Source organism: Schistocerca cancellata, chromosome 8 (assembly GCF_023864275.1).
Source record: "Schistocerca cancellata isolate TAMUIC-IGC-003103 chromosome 8, iqSchCanc2.1, whole genome shotgun sequence".
Lineage (NCBI taxonomy): Eukaryota > Metazoa > Arthropoda > Insecta > Orthoptera > Acrididae > Schistocerca > Schistocerca cancellata.
The window spans coordinates 532,395,027-532,412,565 of record NC_064633.1 but is presented as its reverse complement, the minus strand read 5'-3'; the positions used below and the strand labels follow the sequence as shown (position 1 = coordinate 532,412,565).

At 38.7% G+C, this 17,539-nt stretch overlaps 1 protein-coding gene across 2 annotated transcripts in view; it reads left to right on the top strand.

Moving 5' to 3' along the window:
• Positions 1-17,539, top strand: part of LOC126094690 (elongator complex protein 1) — a 139,418-nt gene that overhangs the window by 48,358 nt on the left and 73,521 nt on the right. For both annotated transcript variants that reach the window (XM_049909215.1, XM_049909214.1), the window contains exons 8-9: positions 4,993-5,186; positions 16,736-16,879. In XM_049909215.1, the coding sequence (XP_049765172.1) occupies positions 4,993-5,186; positions 16,736-16,879 (338 nt within the window). The remainder of the gene's footprint in view (positions 1-4,992; positions 5,187-16,735; positions 16,880-17,539) is intronic.

Below are 17,539 nucleotides of genomic sequence, written 5' to 3'. Positions count from 1 at the left end.
TTGATATTCATACAGGTAGTTCTCTTTTCCCCAACTTACTTGACTTAATTCCATTGGCCCCTATGGGGTCACAGGGCATCCAAGAGAACTCAACCATTTGTCACTGTCGTTGGCCATTTGCCTCAATTCTGCCCTGGTCTTGCTGTCCCTTTTTGGTTCCCCTTCCACTGTCCTCTTCCATGTGCCTCTAGGTTTTCCTCTCTTCCTTGTTCCCTGGGGATTCCATTCGAATGCTTTTTTTCTCGATGGCTCCAGCTGGTTTTCTCAATGTGTGCCCCAACCACCCCCACTTTCTCTCTTGTATCTGGTCTTCTATAGGCATCTGGTTTGTTTTTTGCCAGAGCTCCTCATTACATATTTTTTCTGGCCACCAGATATTCATGATGCACCGGAGACATCTATTCATGAAGCTTTGTAACTGGGATTTTATCTTTTCATCCATTTTCCAGCTTTCACTGGCGTACAGAAGGACAGCCTTCACATTTGTACTAAAAATATGGATTTTTGTTTTGTACCTGATACTTCTATTTTTCCGTATTAGATACAATTTTATGAAAGCAGCATTTGTCCTTTTAATGCTGTTTTTCATGTCATCTCCAGCTCCACCATTTTCCATCACTATACTACCCAGGTACAGGACTGAGTTGACTGTCTCCACCCACTGCTCGCCTATTAACAGCGGCGCCTCCATGTTCCCTGAATTTACTCTCATTTTCTTTTTTCGCCTATATTTATCTTGAGGCCAGCAGTCTCTGCGTCATCTTTCAGCAAGGTTAATTTAGCTTGCATATTAGCCAGCCTTTGAGCTAGTAAAACTGTATCGTCTGCAAAATCCAAATCGTCCAGACATTCGTGGATCCCCCCTTTAATTCCTCGTCTCCTGCCTACTGTGACTCTTCTCATAACTGAGTCTAGAACATGTAGAAAAAGTGTTGGTGATAAATTGCAGCCCTGTTGGCCTCCAGTTGTTACTTTTGTGGGCTCTGTCATATTTCACTTGTGGAGTACGCAACATTTGTAGCCATCATATAGATATTTTATGATGATTAAGATGTTCTGTGGTATACCATACTTCCACAACTCCTGCCAGAGCACTTTGTTTCACAGGATTCAAGGCCTTTTGAAAATCAATGAATGCCAGGTACGTGGTTGCATGGAATTCTTTGCTTTGCTCTAAAATGATCCTAAGAGTGTTAATAAGATCAACACAACTGCATTATGTCTTAAAACCAGCCTGTTCTTTATGCAGTCAATATTCAAAAGACTCTGTAATTCTGTGTAAAATAATTCTGGTGAGGACTGTACAGGGCACTGACAACAATGTAATACCACGCCACTTGTTGCAGTCTGACAAATTTCCCTTTTTTGGGAGCTTTACCACCAAATCATTTTTCCTCTCCATTGGAGATTTTTCTTCAAGCCAAATAAGCTTCAGCAAGGGATGGAGCATTTTAACGGTACTTTCAATAACTGCTTTTATGAGCTCCGGTGCTATGTTGTCTAGACCTGGAGCCTTTGCATTATTTAGGGTTTTCAAAGCAATCCTAATTTTGCCCATTTTGGGGCACTGCAGATTTATATCATGATCTTCTTCGACTTCCTCTGGGAATCTCTTACCTGATCCTCTTGATTGTCTTCAAAATTTTAACAGTTCCGTGAAGTGTTCTTGCCATCTCTGTAACTGTGCCTGTTGGGTTGTAAGCATCACACCGTCTCTGTTCTTAACTGGTCCTTCACGTCTGAAGTTCTTCAGTGACAACCGTTTGGCTATATTAAAGAGCTCTTTCATATTTTCTTGTCTTGCTATCTCTTCTGCCAACTTTGCTTGCTCATCTATCCATTTCCTTTTATCTCAGCGTAGCCATATTTTCACTTTTTCGTGTGCCTCCGTGTATTCTTTATGCACTTCGCTCTTCTCTTACAAAGATTTAACTTAAGTTTTAGTTCTTTCCTGTGGCTGATTTCATTCCATGTAGCATCAGATATCTATTCCTTCCTTTGATGTGCTTAAATCCTAAGATTTTTTCTCCCACATTTAAATAACTGTCTTTGATCTTTTGCCAACCTGTTTCAATTCCCTCTTCCATAAAGTTTTCTTCAGAGAGTACCTGGAATCTGTTTCGTACTTCAAGAGCAAATGTTTCTTTGATCTCTTGGTCTTTAACCTTACCACATCTATTTTCTTCCTCCTGTGATTGAGCTTGGTTCTGTTTTGCCATTATCTTCTATCTGAATTCTGCCAAAATTAGATGGTGGTCACTTCCGACGTCTGCTCCTCTTCTATTTCTGATATCGAACAGAGAGTGCCAAAACTTCTGGCTTATGACTATGTGGTCTATTTGATTTTCAGTAATGTGGACTGGAGAAACCCAAGTTACCTTATGGCAGTTACAATGTGGAAACAATGTACCTCCAGTGACTAGGTCATGTTCAGCACACATATCTAACAGTTCACAATTTACATTTCTGATCCCCATGCCATGCTCACCCATATGTTCAAGTCCTTTATTTTCTGAACAAAATTTTGCTTTCAAGTCACCCATTAAAATTTTTATGTCCCAAAAATTTGCTTGTCTAAGGACTCCGTTAAGCTCTGTATAAAATGCATCTTTTAATTCTCATTTAGCTGTTTCAGTAGGTGCATAGCATTGAATTACAGTGATATATCACATATTTGTTATAAAGCGCGCAGTTATTATTCATTCTGAGGCTGGTTTCCTCTCCAGTAAGCTCTTCTTGCTGCTTTTAGATAGTAAGAGCCCTACATCATTCCTATGCATCGTGTCCTCACCTGTCTGACCCACATACAACAGCAGCCAACCTTTCTGTGTTTGGAATTCCCCAGATTCTGGCCACCACTTCAGACATTGGCTTGTAGCTAAACTCTGTATGCTGGAATACCTTGTTACATGCAGGTGTGGAATCTCAAACCAGTTTTCTTTAGACTGAAAATAATGCTGATTGAAAATAATGCTGTGCAGTGCTTCCTACAGTTCAGTGATCTGAAATACCACTTTGCCTATGTCCATGGTTTTTTTCTGTACTGAATTATGAAGTAACAGAGCCAGAATAGTCTCAACCTATCCACTACCATTATGATACTATCCCTCCATAAAACTAAATTCTGAACCTCCTTGCTACCAGAATAGTTCCCTCAGCTAACAAACAGTTTCCAGCCACACTAAACATGGCACCACTCTTGATGAGTGTTAGTTGGTTAGTGACAATTGCAATTCCTGTTGACTGCAATTCCATCTTTTCCTGTGCCTAAATTTATTGTGAGATATAATACTTATAATGATAGTGCCAACTACCATTAAGTTCCCAACACTATGCTTAAATGTAACTTGAACATAATTGTATTCTCGAGTGAAATCTACTGAAATCACATACTCAGCTAGACCTTGTTACCACCTAGACCTAACTTGAATTGTAAATGTGCTTTTGCATACAAATCCACTACTGAGTACTCCCACTCAGCAAAATTGAACAGCTACCAGAACACTGTTTAAATAGAACTACAGATGAGGAAACAAACAGTGTTTTTTCTTCCTGTAATTCATGGTCACAATAAGTTTTGGTAAAGCTCATTTAGTCAGCCAGCTTCCTGATTCATTTTTCTTTTTCTCCAAGACCAGTAACGCATTTTCCTCGAAGTGTACTCTCGTACTCTCATGTATTACTAGGTTAGTGAGGCATAGTTAAACTAGATAAATTGTATTTGTCTTTGTGGAAACTTGGCATGTTCTCATTTTGATGGCTCACTTGTTTATGTGTGTGTGAACTGTTATCTGGTTTTCTGTTAATGGATTTTCATGGAAGTAGCAAGGAACCAGTTTGAGATGGTGCATTGACTATTAAAAACATATGCTCAGAGTCCAGTGTTAGGAACTTGGAATCTTTTGTGAGTGATTCGATTACTATTGGGCTTCTTCCATCAGTGGTGGAGTAGTGATCATCTTAAACTTCTCTTGCAGATCAAGATGAGCCTGGTGACCCTTATTGACATTCTGATCTCACAGGTTTTCTCAGCGTGATTGTGTATTAGTTTGCTCCCAGATGTTATGTCGAGTTGTTGTTTCCACTTTATGCACATTATTTCGATGGGCGACCATGCCATCTTCTTCAGCTGCTGTGAATTTTTCTGTTATGTGTACATGCTGTCTGGACTCCAACGAGATTGTGAAATATTGTGGATCTCACACCGCTATTTACTGCCGAGTTTGATTCCCAATGTCCACTACACTTTTTATACTCTTTTGTTTTTCAGAATTTACACTGATATTCCATGAAATGCAAATTCTTTGCGTTTTACAACTCTAATTGATGTGATGGATGGCAAGATTTTAAGTTCTGGGTGCCAAGTGCTATTTAAATTGAAATGGCTGTTCCTTGCTATTTGGTTTTTCTGATCTCTTTATTTTGATATAGTCCTTAATTACGCTGTCCCAGAAATTTCACGGACTATCAGTGCAAGCTCTGAAAAACAAAAGAGCATCAAAGGCCATAGTGGCTATAGGTAATTGTGAGAGACCAGCAATAGTTCACATTTTGGTTGGAGTCCAGTGAGGAGTACACATAATAGCAAATTGCGATCATATGAAGAAAGATGGCTGGGTCGGTCATAGAAATATTGTACATAAAATGTAAACAACAACTCATCAAAACATCCGGAAGCTCACTATTAACTTATTAACACATTTTTACTAATTTAGCAGTGATATTAAGAATCTATCCACAAATTAACATTTTTTTCCTAATCAGTGTGCAACATAATTTATCTTGTAGGACTAACATAAGATGAATATTTAAAAAGCCACTGTCCTTTTTTCAGTGTGTGTGTGTGTGTGTGTGTGTGTGTGTGTGTGTGTGTGTGAGTGTGTTAACATCTTGTGTTTTGCAAGAACAGAAAATTACTCCAAATAATTTTATTTATGTTTCTGGCTGTATGTGCAGATTCTGTTATTAATCAGTTTTCCTTTTCTTGTGTAGCGAGAGCCAGGAAGCAGATTTTTGGCGAAACATGGTTAAAGATTTGGTATCAAATCGGCGTTACACAGATGCTGCCTGTGTTCTAAAAGATTTCTTGAATGATGCTGAGGAAACTGTTGCTGTTCTGACACAAGGTCACTATTGGTGTGAGGCTGTGCGGATATCGTACCAGAGCAAAAGGCCTGACCTATTAGGTATGGATCATGAATATTTATGAATCTTCTGTGGTTGTGTTTTATATCCTACTCATTGGACATTAATAGACATTAATAGGTTGGATTTGATGTTAACAATATTGTTTACCTCATGGTGTTCAGCAATTTAGTGTTTGTTTTTGTAATTTGTATGTATATTAAGTGCTGCTCAGTGATCGTGGATTTAATAACACAAATAAATCTAGCTTAGTTGCTGATGATAGAGTTGAAAGTTGTTAGTGAAACAGCTGGCAATTTACCATTTTAAATATTGAGAAGTGGAGCTGTGTATGTGAACAATAAAAGGCGGGAAAGGAAGGGATTATAGTTTCACAGAGACATACATCAAAATCTGATGAGCATGCGCGCGCGCACACACACACACACACACACACACACACACACACACACACACACACACACACACACACACAAAGTTAACACTAGTTAATATAAGACTGCGCGCGCACAGAGGGAGGGAGACAGAGACAGAGACACAGAGAGAGGGGGGGGGGGGGGGGAGAGAGAGAGAGAGAGAGAGAGAGAGAGAGAGAGAGAGAGAGAGAGAGAGAGAGAGATGAAACGTGTGAAATATTTGTGAGTTTTCCTTGTAGTTGTCTCTTACATTAAAAAGAAGTAAAAGATCTAAAATTTTGGTTATAGTTATTTGTTTATAAAAAATAGTATTCCTTTCAACATAGCTATATTTCAACTCATTCTGAGTAATAGTAATGCATTATATGGAATTATAATGTATAATTTATTATTATTATAGTAATGTAGTCATTTATCTTGGAATTCCAACCAACTTTAGGTAGAGTAACAAGAAAAGGTAGATCAAGTAAGTAATTTATTGCACTTAGTGAATTATAATGCAACATGAGCTAAAGAACATTCATTGATCATACTCTTTTCAACGTTGAAGATGAGTGCAATCAATTACAAGACTCTAATGAAATTCATGTTTATAACCAACAGTAGGCCTTTGGTGAGAGAACTCCCAAAGAAGATTTTCTCTTATTTTGTAATTAGTAATACATTACTGCTCTTTAATGCTGTCTCCAACAATGGTGCATCATGTTGTTAGGTAAGTCAGTGTTAATTGTTTTACAATATGGTACTTACAAAACTGTGATAGAAAAATCAGAGAACACTGACTGTGGTTTCAACATAACAATTGTGTTCGAAAAATTTTGCGATCGCTGAAATAATACTGTTCTTTGGTGGTTCACAGAGCATGCCAAGGGGAAGCTCAGTGTAGCCTCTATAAGTGGGCCTGTAAACAGTGTGGATGCACGATCTCTGAAATCACGTGCATCATGAGTGAAGGTACATCACTCACTGTACACTTCTACTAGATGGAAGAACCACATACATAAAAAGACTAGGCACAGAAAAAAATGTGTAGTACAGAAAAAAATGCGGGGTACAGAAAAAAATGTGTGGTAGAGAAGAAAAGCACTGGTACTGAAAAAGCACTGGTACTGCGAAGAGAGAGTGAGAGTGTGAGAGTGAGAGTGTGTGTGTGTGTGTGTGTGTGTGTGTGTGTGTGTGTGTGTGTGTGTGAGAGAGAGAGAGAGAGAGAGAAAGGGGGGGGCACCACGATTATGAGTCATGGAAAACTCTAGTGATGGCCCTGATGTCCATTTCATCATTCGGTGACGGTGGATGCTCATCAAGTGGAGGACAGTCACTGGCATGCAGGACTGGAAATGACGGGGGGGGGGGGGGGGAGTGGGTGCGCCGTCCCCCCTCTTGTAAGAGGCCATAGTACAGGACCGGAGACAGTGCCTCCATAGCAATGTCCTTGCTGAAGTCAGCATTCAGTGCGGGAGGTGTCAGCTGGGCCATCGGAGACAGCGGTCTTGCAGGACCCAGCAGCGGAGGCAGCGGTGTTTAGTGGTGGCATTTTATTATTATTTAGTATTATTGAGTTTTGAAATTAGTATTTAATTTTATTCTGGCTTTTAAAATGTTTGAACTAAAATGTAAGTCTGGACCAAATTAAAATTACCTTTGGCTAACTGAGTCTCAAATTAAAGCAAGAAAATTATGTAATTGAAAAATTATTTAAAAATATTTTTAAATATTGAAATTTAAATGCAGTTTGCCAGATATTACCACCATATTTTTTAGCTAGGTTCCTCTCCTGGGATTGTCTGTTGGTGAGTATAATTTTGGGATGTGATTTATCTCTAAAAGTTATCGGACATCATTTTGTGAAAAGTGAAATTTTAGATGAAGGTTCTACTCTGAAGGCAAACCAAACGTATTACACTTATTGGTGCCATTAATACGCGATCATTCAGTAACAGACATCCCCACACAAAGTAAGCCACATTTTACTATCAAATTCATGAACAAAAGCTGTGGAAAACAGGTATGATTAGTCATAATAACAAACACAATAAAATTAAATAGTTATTATTATGTAAAATGAGCACAAATAACAAAATATCTACATAACATAGACCAAGCAATATGTTTTAAGACTGTACCAGACAACGGCTGAAAAGGAAGAGAGAGAACAAAAAAGTTGAGTCCTTGTTCACTTAAATTGCATAGATAATCCAGTTACAAGGATATTAATTTCATTGTAATTGCAGTGTCTATTGTCAGCGATAAAATAGTCTCAGGGCTACTGTGAAAAAACAGTCACGAAATCTACTAACACTTGGGGAAACATTACACATTTTATGTCACACAAAACAGCAAGTTAGTAGTTAATAGGCAATAAATAGTGCAAATTTTCTGAAGAGTTCTTGTTCTCCCGGTTACAAATAATCCCATCTAGTATTAATTGTGAATATTTTTAAGAGGGGGCAGGATGTCAAACCGGCCAACTGGGAGCAGGAGAGGCACCACAGGACATTTTAATTTCCACTGTCCAGAATATAGCTTGATGGCATCCATTACAAAATATACACGTTTCAATTCGACAGAGCGAAATACAGTGACGTGCATAGAAGAATGCTGTGTGAAGAGGCATGGTACTGCACTTTGGCACACTTAAGACCAAATAACATGTCTTACATTTCCTCAAACAGATATGTTTTATGTGTCAGACTCTTCAGAAAGTTGTGCCCTACAAAATGAACATATTTTGGAAAATTTGTTTTTTTTGGAAATTTTTGACGTCTTATCTCAAACACTCGAGGGAGAGGTTGGGGGCGCATCACTTTCTAGTATTGCCCCATTTCAGAAATATCGTAGATCCGGAACTGATACACAGAGCAGTCTGAGTTGTAGTGGGGAGGTGGGTAGTATCCACATGACCCGTGTTTACATTAAGTGATTTCGCTGTTTCTTCTTTTTTTCCTGCTCTCACGTCAAATGAAAACAAAACGTATATCTGTGGCTGGGAGCTATCAAGTGAATTAAAATATATTCACATAATTGCGGAAGGCTAAAATATGTTATTAGTATCAGGTTTTATTTTATTTCCACCTTTCTGACAGTCCAGTATTAATCGCCTTGCAGAACATTGAAGTTATTTTTGTCGATTTGCTAAAGAATTTTGGCTTTTGTGAATCATTTCCACTAAGGCAGTCAATGTATCAGAAATGAAGTATTTAATTCCATACTAGCGGCTTGTTTCAACTATTTGCTGCAGTTCAAGTGCATGTTTTCATCTTCTAGCACATATGGCATTATGCCGTAATAAAGAACCGAATGTGAGATAATACAGTACTGGTACTCCAAGAAAATGTACATCCCGAAAGCCACACTGAGAAGCTTAATGGGTCTTTGAGTATGCCCTGATGTGTTTTATGACATAGTGTAAGATCTTTTAATGTTTTACATGTACGAACATATGGGCGACCTACGTCATCACAGCTGTTCAAGTGTGGTGACGCCTGTTATCTGATGCTCTCTGGCAACTGCTGAAATGAACCTATTTCTAACAGGTCACGGGAAAATATTGCGAATGGTGGTTTGACAAGCGATACTTTCAAACTAAATTTCCTTTTACGGAATTTGAACTATGTGCGAGAATGTACGATGAATTTCTTAAATTATAGAATATTTGACTCTCATTTAAAAATCAACTCTTTGATGATGAGCCATTTAGAAGAATTTTGAGCCTAGAAATTCAGACATTTATGTTGTTATTTAAAGTGTTACTGACACATTTGTGTGCTATATGTTAAAGTGTAACACCCGGAAAGAAGATCAACATTATATGTGAAAGTTTAGCTCCTCTTGCAGCTTATTAACCTTATAGACCAGCATTATATGTGAAAGCTTTGCTTTTCTTGTAGCTGCACTGTGTATATTAATTTAAACCATTAACTTTTCCTGTTCGTGTCTTCGCGCTACTTAACAGTGATGTTGCTGTTGGCTGATTGCATCACGTTTCGTATGCTCTGAATATCCGCTGTCATCGGCTGGCGAGATCACTTGACATGAGCTATGACTGGCTTACAAAAGCGCATCACAATCTCGATTTCAATGCTTCGGAAAGTAGCATGCAGTGTTTGGTGGAATTTGAATTTATACTTTCGTAATGCGAAAATATGCAGCGTACATGTTGCTGCATATCAGTGAGCTTTCCAAAATGTGATTTTTTCCCCTGAGTTTCGTTTCCTAAGTGCCAGGAAATTCTACCCCCCCCCCACCCCCCTGTATAAAACCATAACCATTCAAAGGATTGATTAGTTTTACCATTCCATGGGAAAATATACTGTCACTTAACACGGAAAAAGTGTTTTCACCTGGGAGAAAGTGAATTTTTAACTGGGAAATCTGGGAAAAATCCGGGAATTTTTTTTCCTTGTCCGCATATACACCCTATTCTATCATGGACTCTGCATTAATTGTGACACTGAAGTCACCGCAGAGGCAAAGCTTACCATTGTCTTCTTAATGATGACCAGTGGTGTAGCCCCTTCACTGGAAGATACAGTCTGAATGACATAGAGTGATGCCAGATGGTCTAGTGCAGCTTTGACAGAGTTGTGCAATGTGACAGGCATCTCGCACCTGGAGGGGGGGGGGGGAGGGGGGAAATCTAGCACGAGTGGATCTTCTCATGGTAATGTGGACCAGAAAACTAGTAGCACAACTGTATCCAGAGGAAAAGAGAGGCAAAAACTGAGAGCAGAGGGACTCCAAATTCACCGGCAATGGAGAAACCGAAAGTATTAATCACATCTAACTTGAACGGGTCTGCAGTATGAGAATGATCTACAACGAGGAAGTTGAGATGGTGAACAACATATTTGTAACAGATAGGGGCAGAGAACTGACCTAGGATCGGAATCTGCTGTTTATTGTAGTTAACCAACCTCCATGAAACCCTTGTGATGGGAGGGAAGCCCAAATTCATGTACGTTATGTGCATTTACTAAAGTCTCTGCAGTTCCAATGTCCATTTTCATTTTTATTGGTTTATTAAACACACACAAATCAATAAACAATTTCTTTGGGAAGATAGTCATTGTACAGATGCAGCTTACGTCCATCGGTACTACAGTGTCCACCAATTTTGAAGAAGAGTTAAACACTGATGCAGTGTGGGCTCTCTTTCAGTGCATGTTGCAAATAGCTCAACACTTAGGGCATGCAGCACACTCGTGTTTGCTGAAGCAGTATGGGCAAGATGGAAGGGGGGGCCACATGACCGCTGTTGTAATGCGGCCTGTTGCAGCTGTATCCGTAACCAACGCTGCCCTATGTGATGGTGAGTCAAAGGTTGTACTGCTGCAATTGCTTCCCCTATTATCCTAAATGCTTGCAGTGTGCCTAACAGTAGTTGACTGAGCAACTTCAGATACCTCCACCCACGCAGCAGTCTGTTCGCTTGTGACCAGTTATGCTTCAAATGGCTGTGCCGTATTGAGCACTTTTGTTAAAGTCGCATTCTCACATTGAAGTTTTTTTTTTTTTTTTTGCAGACTTTCCTATCCAGGGCCAGACGAATAACAGTAGTGTAATTCTGCAGCACAGGCTTTGTAAGATTGGTTTGGTCATTTCTGGCAGTGGTAAAATTCTACATGTGTCGCAGTGAAATGTCTTCTACCCCAGTAATAGGTTCAGAGAAGCTTGCACATTCCATCAAATGATAAGCTGGCTGGTTCCTACTAAGGCGCAAGTTAGCACAACAACTGATAAATGTGCAGTAAAAGCCAGGAAAAGAAAGAAAGCGAGCCCTACACAGGTTTGCATGGTTCACGTGAAAAACCTGGAAATGTTGGTGTAATCATGTCTCATAGGAGTCCCAATCTTCTGCCGATTTCATCATGTGCTGGAAAGGGCGACAGTTGCAGTGATGGGAGAGCAACCTGCTGCGAACATGCAGATGTAACTTGATTGAGAGCGGTGGTGAGAGCCTGCTGTTGTTCCACGAAAGCTCACTGCTAGGCAGTGATACGTTGAAGTATTTCTTCCATCAAGATGTTTATCGGGTGACCTAGCACTGACACTAATATGCGGAGAAAATGTAACCCTCACTTATCAAGTTTGCTGTAGCAAGAACAAGCACGATTTATGGAACATTGCACTTTATATAGCGACACACGTGATACAATGAAGTACAGGTCGTGCGTTGCATGTAGCACATTGACTGGACAACAGTAATACAGGTTACAGGATAGGCCGAGCACTCATTTGTGATCGCTTAAACAATTCTGTTTCTTTGGTGGCTCACCAAAGTGTGCCAGGTAGCCCAACCCAGGAGGCCTCTATAAGTGAGCCTTTGAACTGTGTGGACGCGAGATCTCTGATATTGCACGTCATGAGTGAATCTACAACAGACATTATTTACCAGATGACAATCAAGACTTTCTTGTTTGAAGCACTAAGTTTTTGGAGATTTTACTGTCTAGCACATCCTATAATTTGAATATAATAGAGGGAAACATTCCACGTGGGAAAAATATATCTAAAAAGAAAGATGATGAGACTTACCAAACAAAAGCGCTGGCAGGTCGATAGACACACAAACAAACACAAACATACACACAAAATTCTAGCTTTCGCAACCAACGGCTGTTTCGTCAGGAAAGAGGGAAGGAGAGGGAAAGACAAAAGAATGTGGGTTTTAAGGGAGAGGGTAAGGAGTCATTCCAATCCCGGGAGCGGAAAGACTTACCTTAGGGGGAAAAAAGGACGGGTATACACTCGCGCGCACACACACACATATCCATCCGCATATACACAGACACAAGCAGACATTTGTATATGCGGATGGATATGTGTGTGTGTGTGTGTGTGTGTGTGTGTGTGTGTGTGTGTGTGTGTGTGCGTGCGAGTGTATACCCGTCCTTTTTTCCCCCTAAGGTAAGTCATTCTGCTCCCGGGATTGGAATGACTCCTTACCCTCTCCCTTAAAACCCACATCCTTTTGTCTTTCCCTCTCCTTCCCTCTTTCCTGATGAAGCAGCCGTTGGTTGCGAAAGCTAGAATTTTGTGTGTATGTTTGTGTTTGTTTGTGTGTCTATCGACCTGTCAGCACTTTTGTTTGGTAAGTCTCATCATCTTTCTTTTTAGATACATCCTATAATTTGTAAGACAGTAAACAATAATTTTAAAAACATATACCCGTTGAGTTAAGAAATGGAAAAATCGGCAATGGAATAACAGTATGAATCAGGATAGATTGCAACTATCTTCATAGAGTCCATTGAACAGCAGACAGGGTGTTTAAAAATAGATGTACATATTCATACACATGCATGAACTGTAGCCTGTCTGAAACTGAAAAGTGTGATATGACAGCGGCAATATGTGTGCGAGTTTTGATGCAGGGGCGATCTCACAGTGATATAGGATTTGTCGTCATAATACAGTGAAAATAAATAGCTCAGATTTACATTCACATGAGAATGTTTTTGCATGGATAGGACAGGTGGTTGAGCATGCCATAGCTGAAGGAACCATTCCTGGCATTTATTCAAAATGATTTGCGAAACATCACAGATACCCTAAATCAGCATGGCTGGACAAGGCAAACTCCAGTCTCACGAATATCAGGTCAGTGTCTTAACAACAGCACTACCTCATTTTGTTATTCCCTATCATTATATGTCGTTAACACAAGATAACTGACAACATGAAAATAGTTTTGCACTATTTCGTCATATCTCTCTGTACTATCACTGCACACATTGGAGACACCCACAAGGGACTCCCAGACCACGAACATACTGCTGTGCCCCTTGCATTACCTTCAGTCTCCTTTCTGCTTCCAGCCCCATACACCTACTACTATGCCCCACGCACGTTTCCATGTCCTTCCATCAGCCCATCTGTAAAACTGAATGAGAATCCTTTCATGATGAGGAAAATGTTGAGTTTGGGAGAATCACAATACATTAGCATCATGCACCACAAAACATTTTGATAATGTATTGTAAAGTTATAGTGTGTTGTAGCTATACCTTTCGTTATTTAATCCCCCACTATGCATTTTCTGAGCAATCATTAATTGTGTAGTCTGCATTTCATATGAAGTATGTTTCAATTGCCTTTTTAAATAGATGTACTTTAGTAATCTTTTTCACCTCCTTGGGAAATTTTGTATACAGTTTCACAGTTTTATTTCCTGATAGGAAATGATGTGTGAAAGATTTGTTTTGTTTTTCCTTGGTAAATGTAAACTGGCTGTTGTTCCATGATAATGTATACAACTATTACTGAAAGACATAGTAATGTTTTCACTGAGGTGCACAACAGATTTGTAGAGCTACTTGGTGCAGTAGGAATACAATGTTTTACATAGTTCTTAGTAATGAGCCTGACTTATAGTTATTGTGACTTCTCTTTTCTGTAGTTTGAGAATTCTGTCCATGTTTCGTACCTTGAATTCCCAACAAAGAAACCTCTATCTAAGAATTGAGTATGCGTAGCTGTACACCGGTATCTACGTACATACACTACAAGCCACCATATGGTGTGTGGTGGAGGGTACATTGTACGACTACTAGTTGTTTTCTTTCCTGTTCCACTTGCAAATAGTGAGGGAAAAACAACTGGCTATATGCCACCACATGAACCCTTATTTCACTTATTTTGTCTTCGTGGTACTTATGCAATATGTACGTTGGCGATCATTCTGCAGTCAGCTTCAAATGCCAGTTCTCTAAATATTCTAAATAAAATTTCATGAGAAGAACATCGCCTTCCCTCCAAGGATTCCCATTTTGATTCCCAAAGCATCCTGTAATACTTGAATGTTGATCAAACCTACTGGTAAAAAATCTAGCAGCTTGCCTCTGAATTGCTTCAATGTCTTCCTTTAATCCGACTTGGTGGGCATTCCTAATACTCAAGCAGTAGTCAAGATGGGCCACACTTGGGTCCTGTATATGGTCTCCTTTAAAGACACTTTCGTAAAGTTCTCTCAATAAATTGAAGTCAACCGTTCACCTTCCCTACTACACTCTGTAAATGCTCATCTCATTCTGTATCACTTTGCAATGTCGTGTGTAGATATTAATTGATGTGACTGTGCCGAGCAGCGCGCTACTAAATCTATATTCAAACATTATGGGATTGGTTTTTGTACTCATCTGAATCCACTTATGTTTTTCTACATTTAGAGCTACCTGCCATTCGTCATACCAACTAGCAATTTGGTCCAAATCATCTTATATCCTCCTAGTCACTTAACAATGGCACCTCCCTGTGCACCACATCACCATCAGCTAACAGCTGCAGATCGCAGCTCACTCTGTCCGTCAGACCATTTGCATATACAGAGAATAACAGTGGTTCTATTGTACTTCCCCAGGGCACTTGTGACAATACCTTTGTCTCTGAGGAACACATGCTGTCTAGGGCAGTGTACTGGGTTCTATTACTTATGAAGCCTTCGTTCCACTCACATATCTGGGAACCCATCAGATAGGTTCATACCTTCATTACATCTGCAGTGGGGCACCATGTCAAACACTTTTTCTGAAATCTAGGAATATGGAATGTGCCTGTTGTCCTTCATCCATAGTTTCCAGGATATAATGTGGGAAAAGAGTAAATTGAGTTCTGCATGAGTGATGTTTTCTGAAATAATGTTGATTTGTAGACAGGTTTTTCTGTCTCAAGGAAAGTTATTTTATTTAAAATGAGGATGTCACCATAAGATATTTGCTGTTATTGACTGATGAAATGAAATGACATGAAATTATTGTGTGGCATGATAGAACCCTAAGAACTTGTTGATGACATTCTTTTTGCCAATAGCTTTGCACGACCCATTGGTGGTGAGAGTGTCTTGAGCATTACAGTGCAGCAAGCTTCCTATCTATTATGAATTACATAAAAAGAGAAAATGTTCCTTTGGAATTTTTCTCATCAAAGGCCTTTTGTGTGCTTTAAATCATAATTCTTCCGATTGACACTTTCAGTGCTGAAAAAATTTAATCATTCATGTTCTGTATCTAAGGCTGCCGGTTTACATAAATTTGTCTGTTGCTCTGTCTCTCTTTCCCAGCAGTTGTATTTTAATGTTCTCACTATACTTGGAAAAATGGAAAACATTATGTACTGGAGTTTAGATGCTGATGTACATACAGTAAATATATGGAAACAGTTCTTACATGCCGAGTCCTACACTCATTTTGTGTAGTGGTTAGCAAGATCCACTTGTCATGTAAACAGTTGAAATATAAAACCAAAACTAAAAGGTAGTGTGATCCAGCATCTTTTCGCTTCACCTGGTTTTGTGAAACTGATGCAAGATAAGTATTTGAAAAGAAGAGAGGTGAAGAGAATGTCAGAAGATGATACCTCTCAGGTAATTTAGTTTCATTTGTGTCACTAGATAATGATGTCCCCTTATTTCACTATTGTGGACAGTAGACAATGACTGTTGTAAATAATTTTAATCAAATGCTCATATAGTTTTGCTATGGGAATCAGTTTCTATAAAATTCTTCTGGGTTGCCACATTCTAAAATGTACCAATGTTTTGGTCACTATTACAAGTGTCCATTAGGGCACATTTTTCATCATTATGTCGTCTATGACTCAGAAAATTTGTTGTGGAAATGTGTATAAAACCTTTAGTTTCAAATAATGAAGGAACTTTTGAGTAGAAAGCGTAACATACAGAGATCAGTAAAATGTTTAACTTTGATTCTCTTTTCCTTGTGAAGTCTTACTGTATATGAAACAAAGACAAATAGTGTGAACAAACCTGGATTATGGAATTGTGTGATTTTAAGCTCCTAAATGTCCTACTATACTGCAGTGATAATCGGAGCATTTTGTGTTATGGTACAAAAGAGAAAAAGTGGAAGGAAGAGAATCATTTTAGCTCACATTTTATCTCATGGTTTTTATGTTTTATCTCCTTTTGGTTGTCACATGATAACAGGATAATGGTAACATATTTTGAATCTCTGTTTCATGGCATTATTTTTTAAATCTCTCCGTCACTTTTTGCATGCTTGTACAGTATAGTGAAGACATGAAATTAAACTATTGATCTTTACATGTAAAGCATCTGTTATTATCTTGCAGTTACAGACTGACATTTGAAATATTATCTTTGTCTCATCTATGTTTTTCTACTTTGTGACTAACAACTTGACCTGCTGATTTTTCAGAAACACATGTAAAACCAGGAATTCTGGAGCATAAGGATCATATTGTTCATCAACTAAATAATGCAAGTAAAAGTTTCACCACGTACAAAGCTCGATTAGCAGCTGTTAGAGAAGAAAAAATTAAACTGAAGGAAAACTTTGGTGGTAAGCATAGTTTATGTTGGAACTATATTTCATTTATTTGACTCCCAATATGCAGACCTACTACTATGATGTCCATTAGAGCACTCTTTCTTTATACCTGTCAGTTCATTTTTGTTATTTTGTAAATAAGTGAAATTTGACTTTGTCAATCTGGTGCACATGATCTTTTCATAGTGTACTTTGTAATCTCCCGCTTCCTTCTTTTTTCCATGTATTTTCCACATTAAACAATGCCCAGTCCAAGTAATTAATAAGCAAAGTCTATTATGAAAGCAATGTAATCCAGAAAAAATAAACTTGAATTGGCCTTCCAACTAACAAAAATACATACAACAAAAAATTCCTTTCATGGGGGTCCAAAATTACACATTACAAGACAATAATTAAGCCAGAAGCACTGTATGCAGCAGTAACACTAAAAATGAATTTCAATGGCCAAATGGAGAAACTTGAGCCAAAGGAAGGAAAAATTTTAAGAAAAATCATAGGAGCAAAATTTCAAAAGAATAAGATTATATACATCAAAATGAAACACTCTACAAGAAAATCAATAAACTTTCAGATACTATGCGAAAAAGGAGGATAAAGTTTTATGGCCATCTTCTCAGGATGAATTCCAACAGATAAACTAAACAACTCTTTGACTTTCTCTGTAACTGC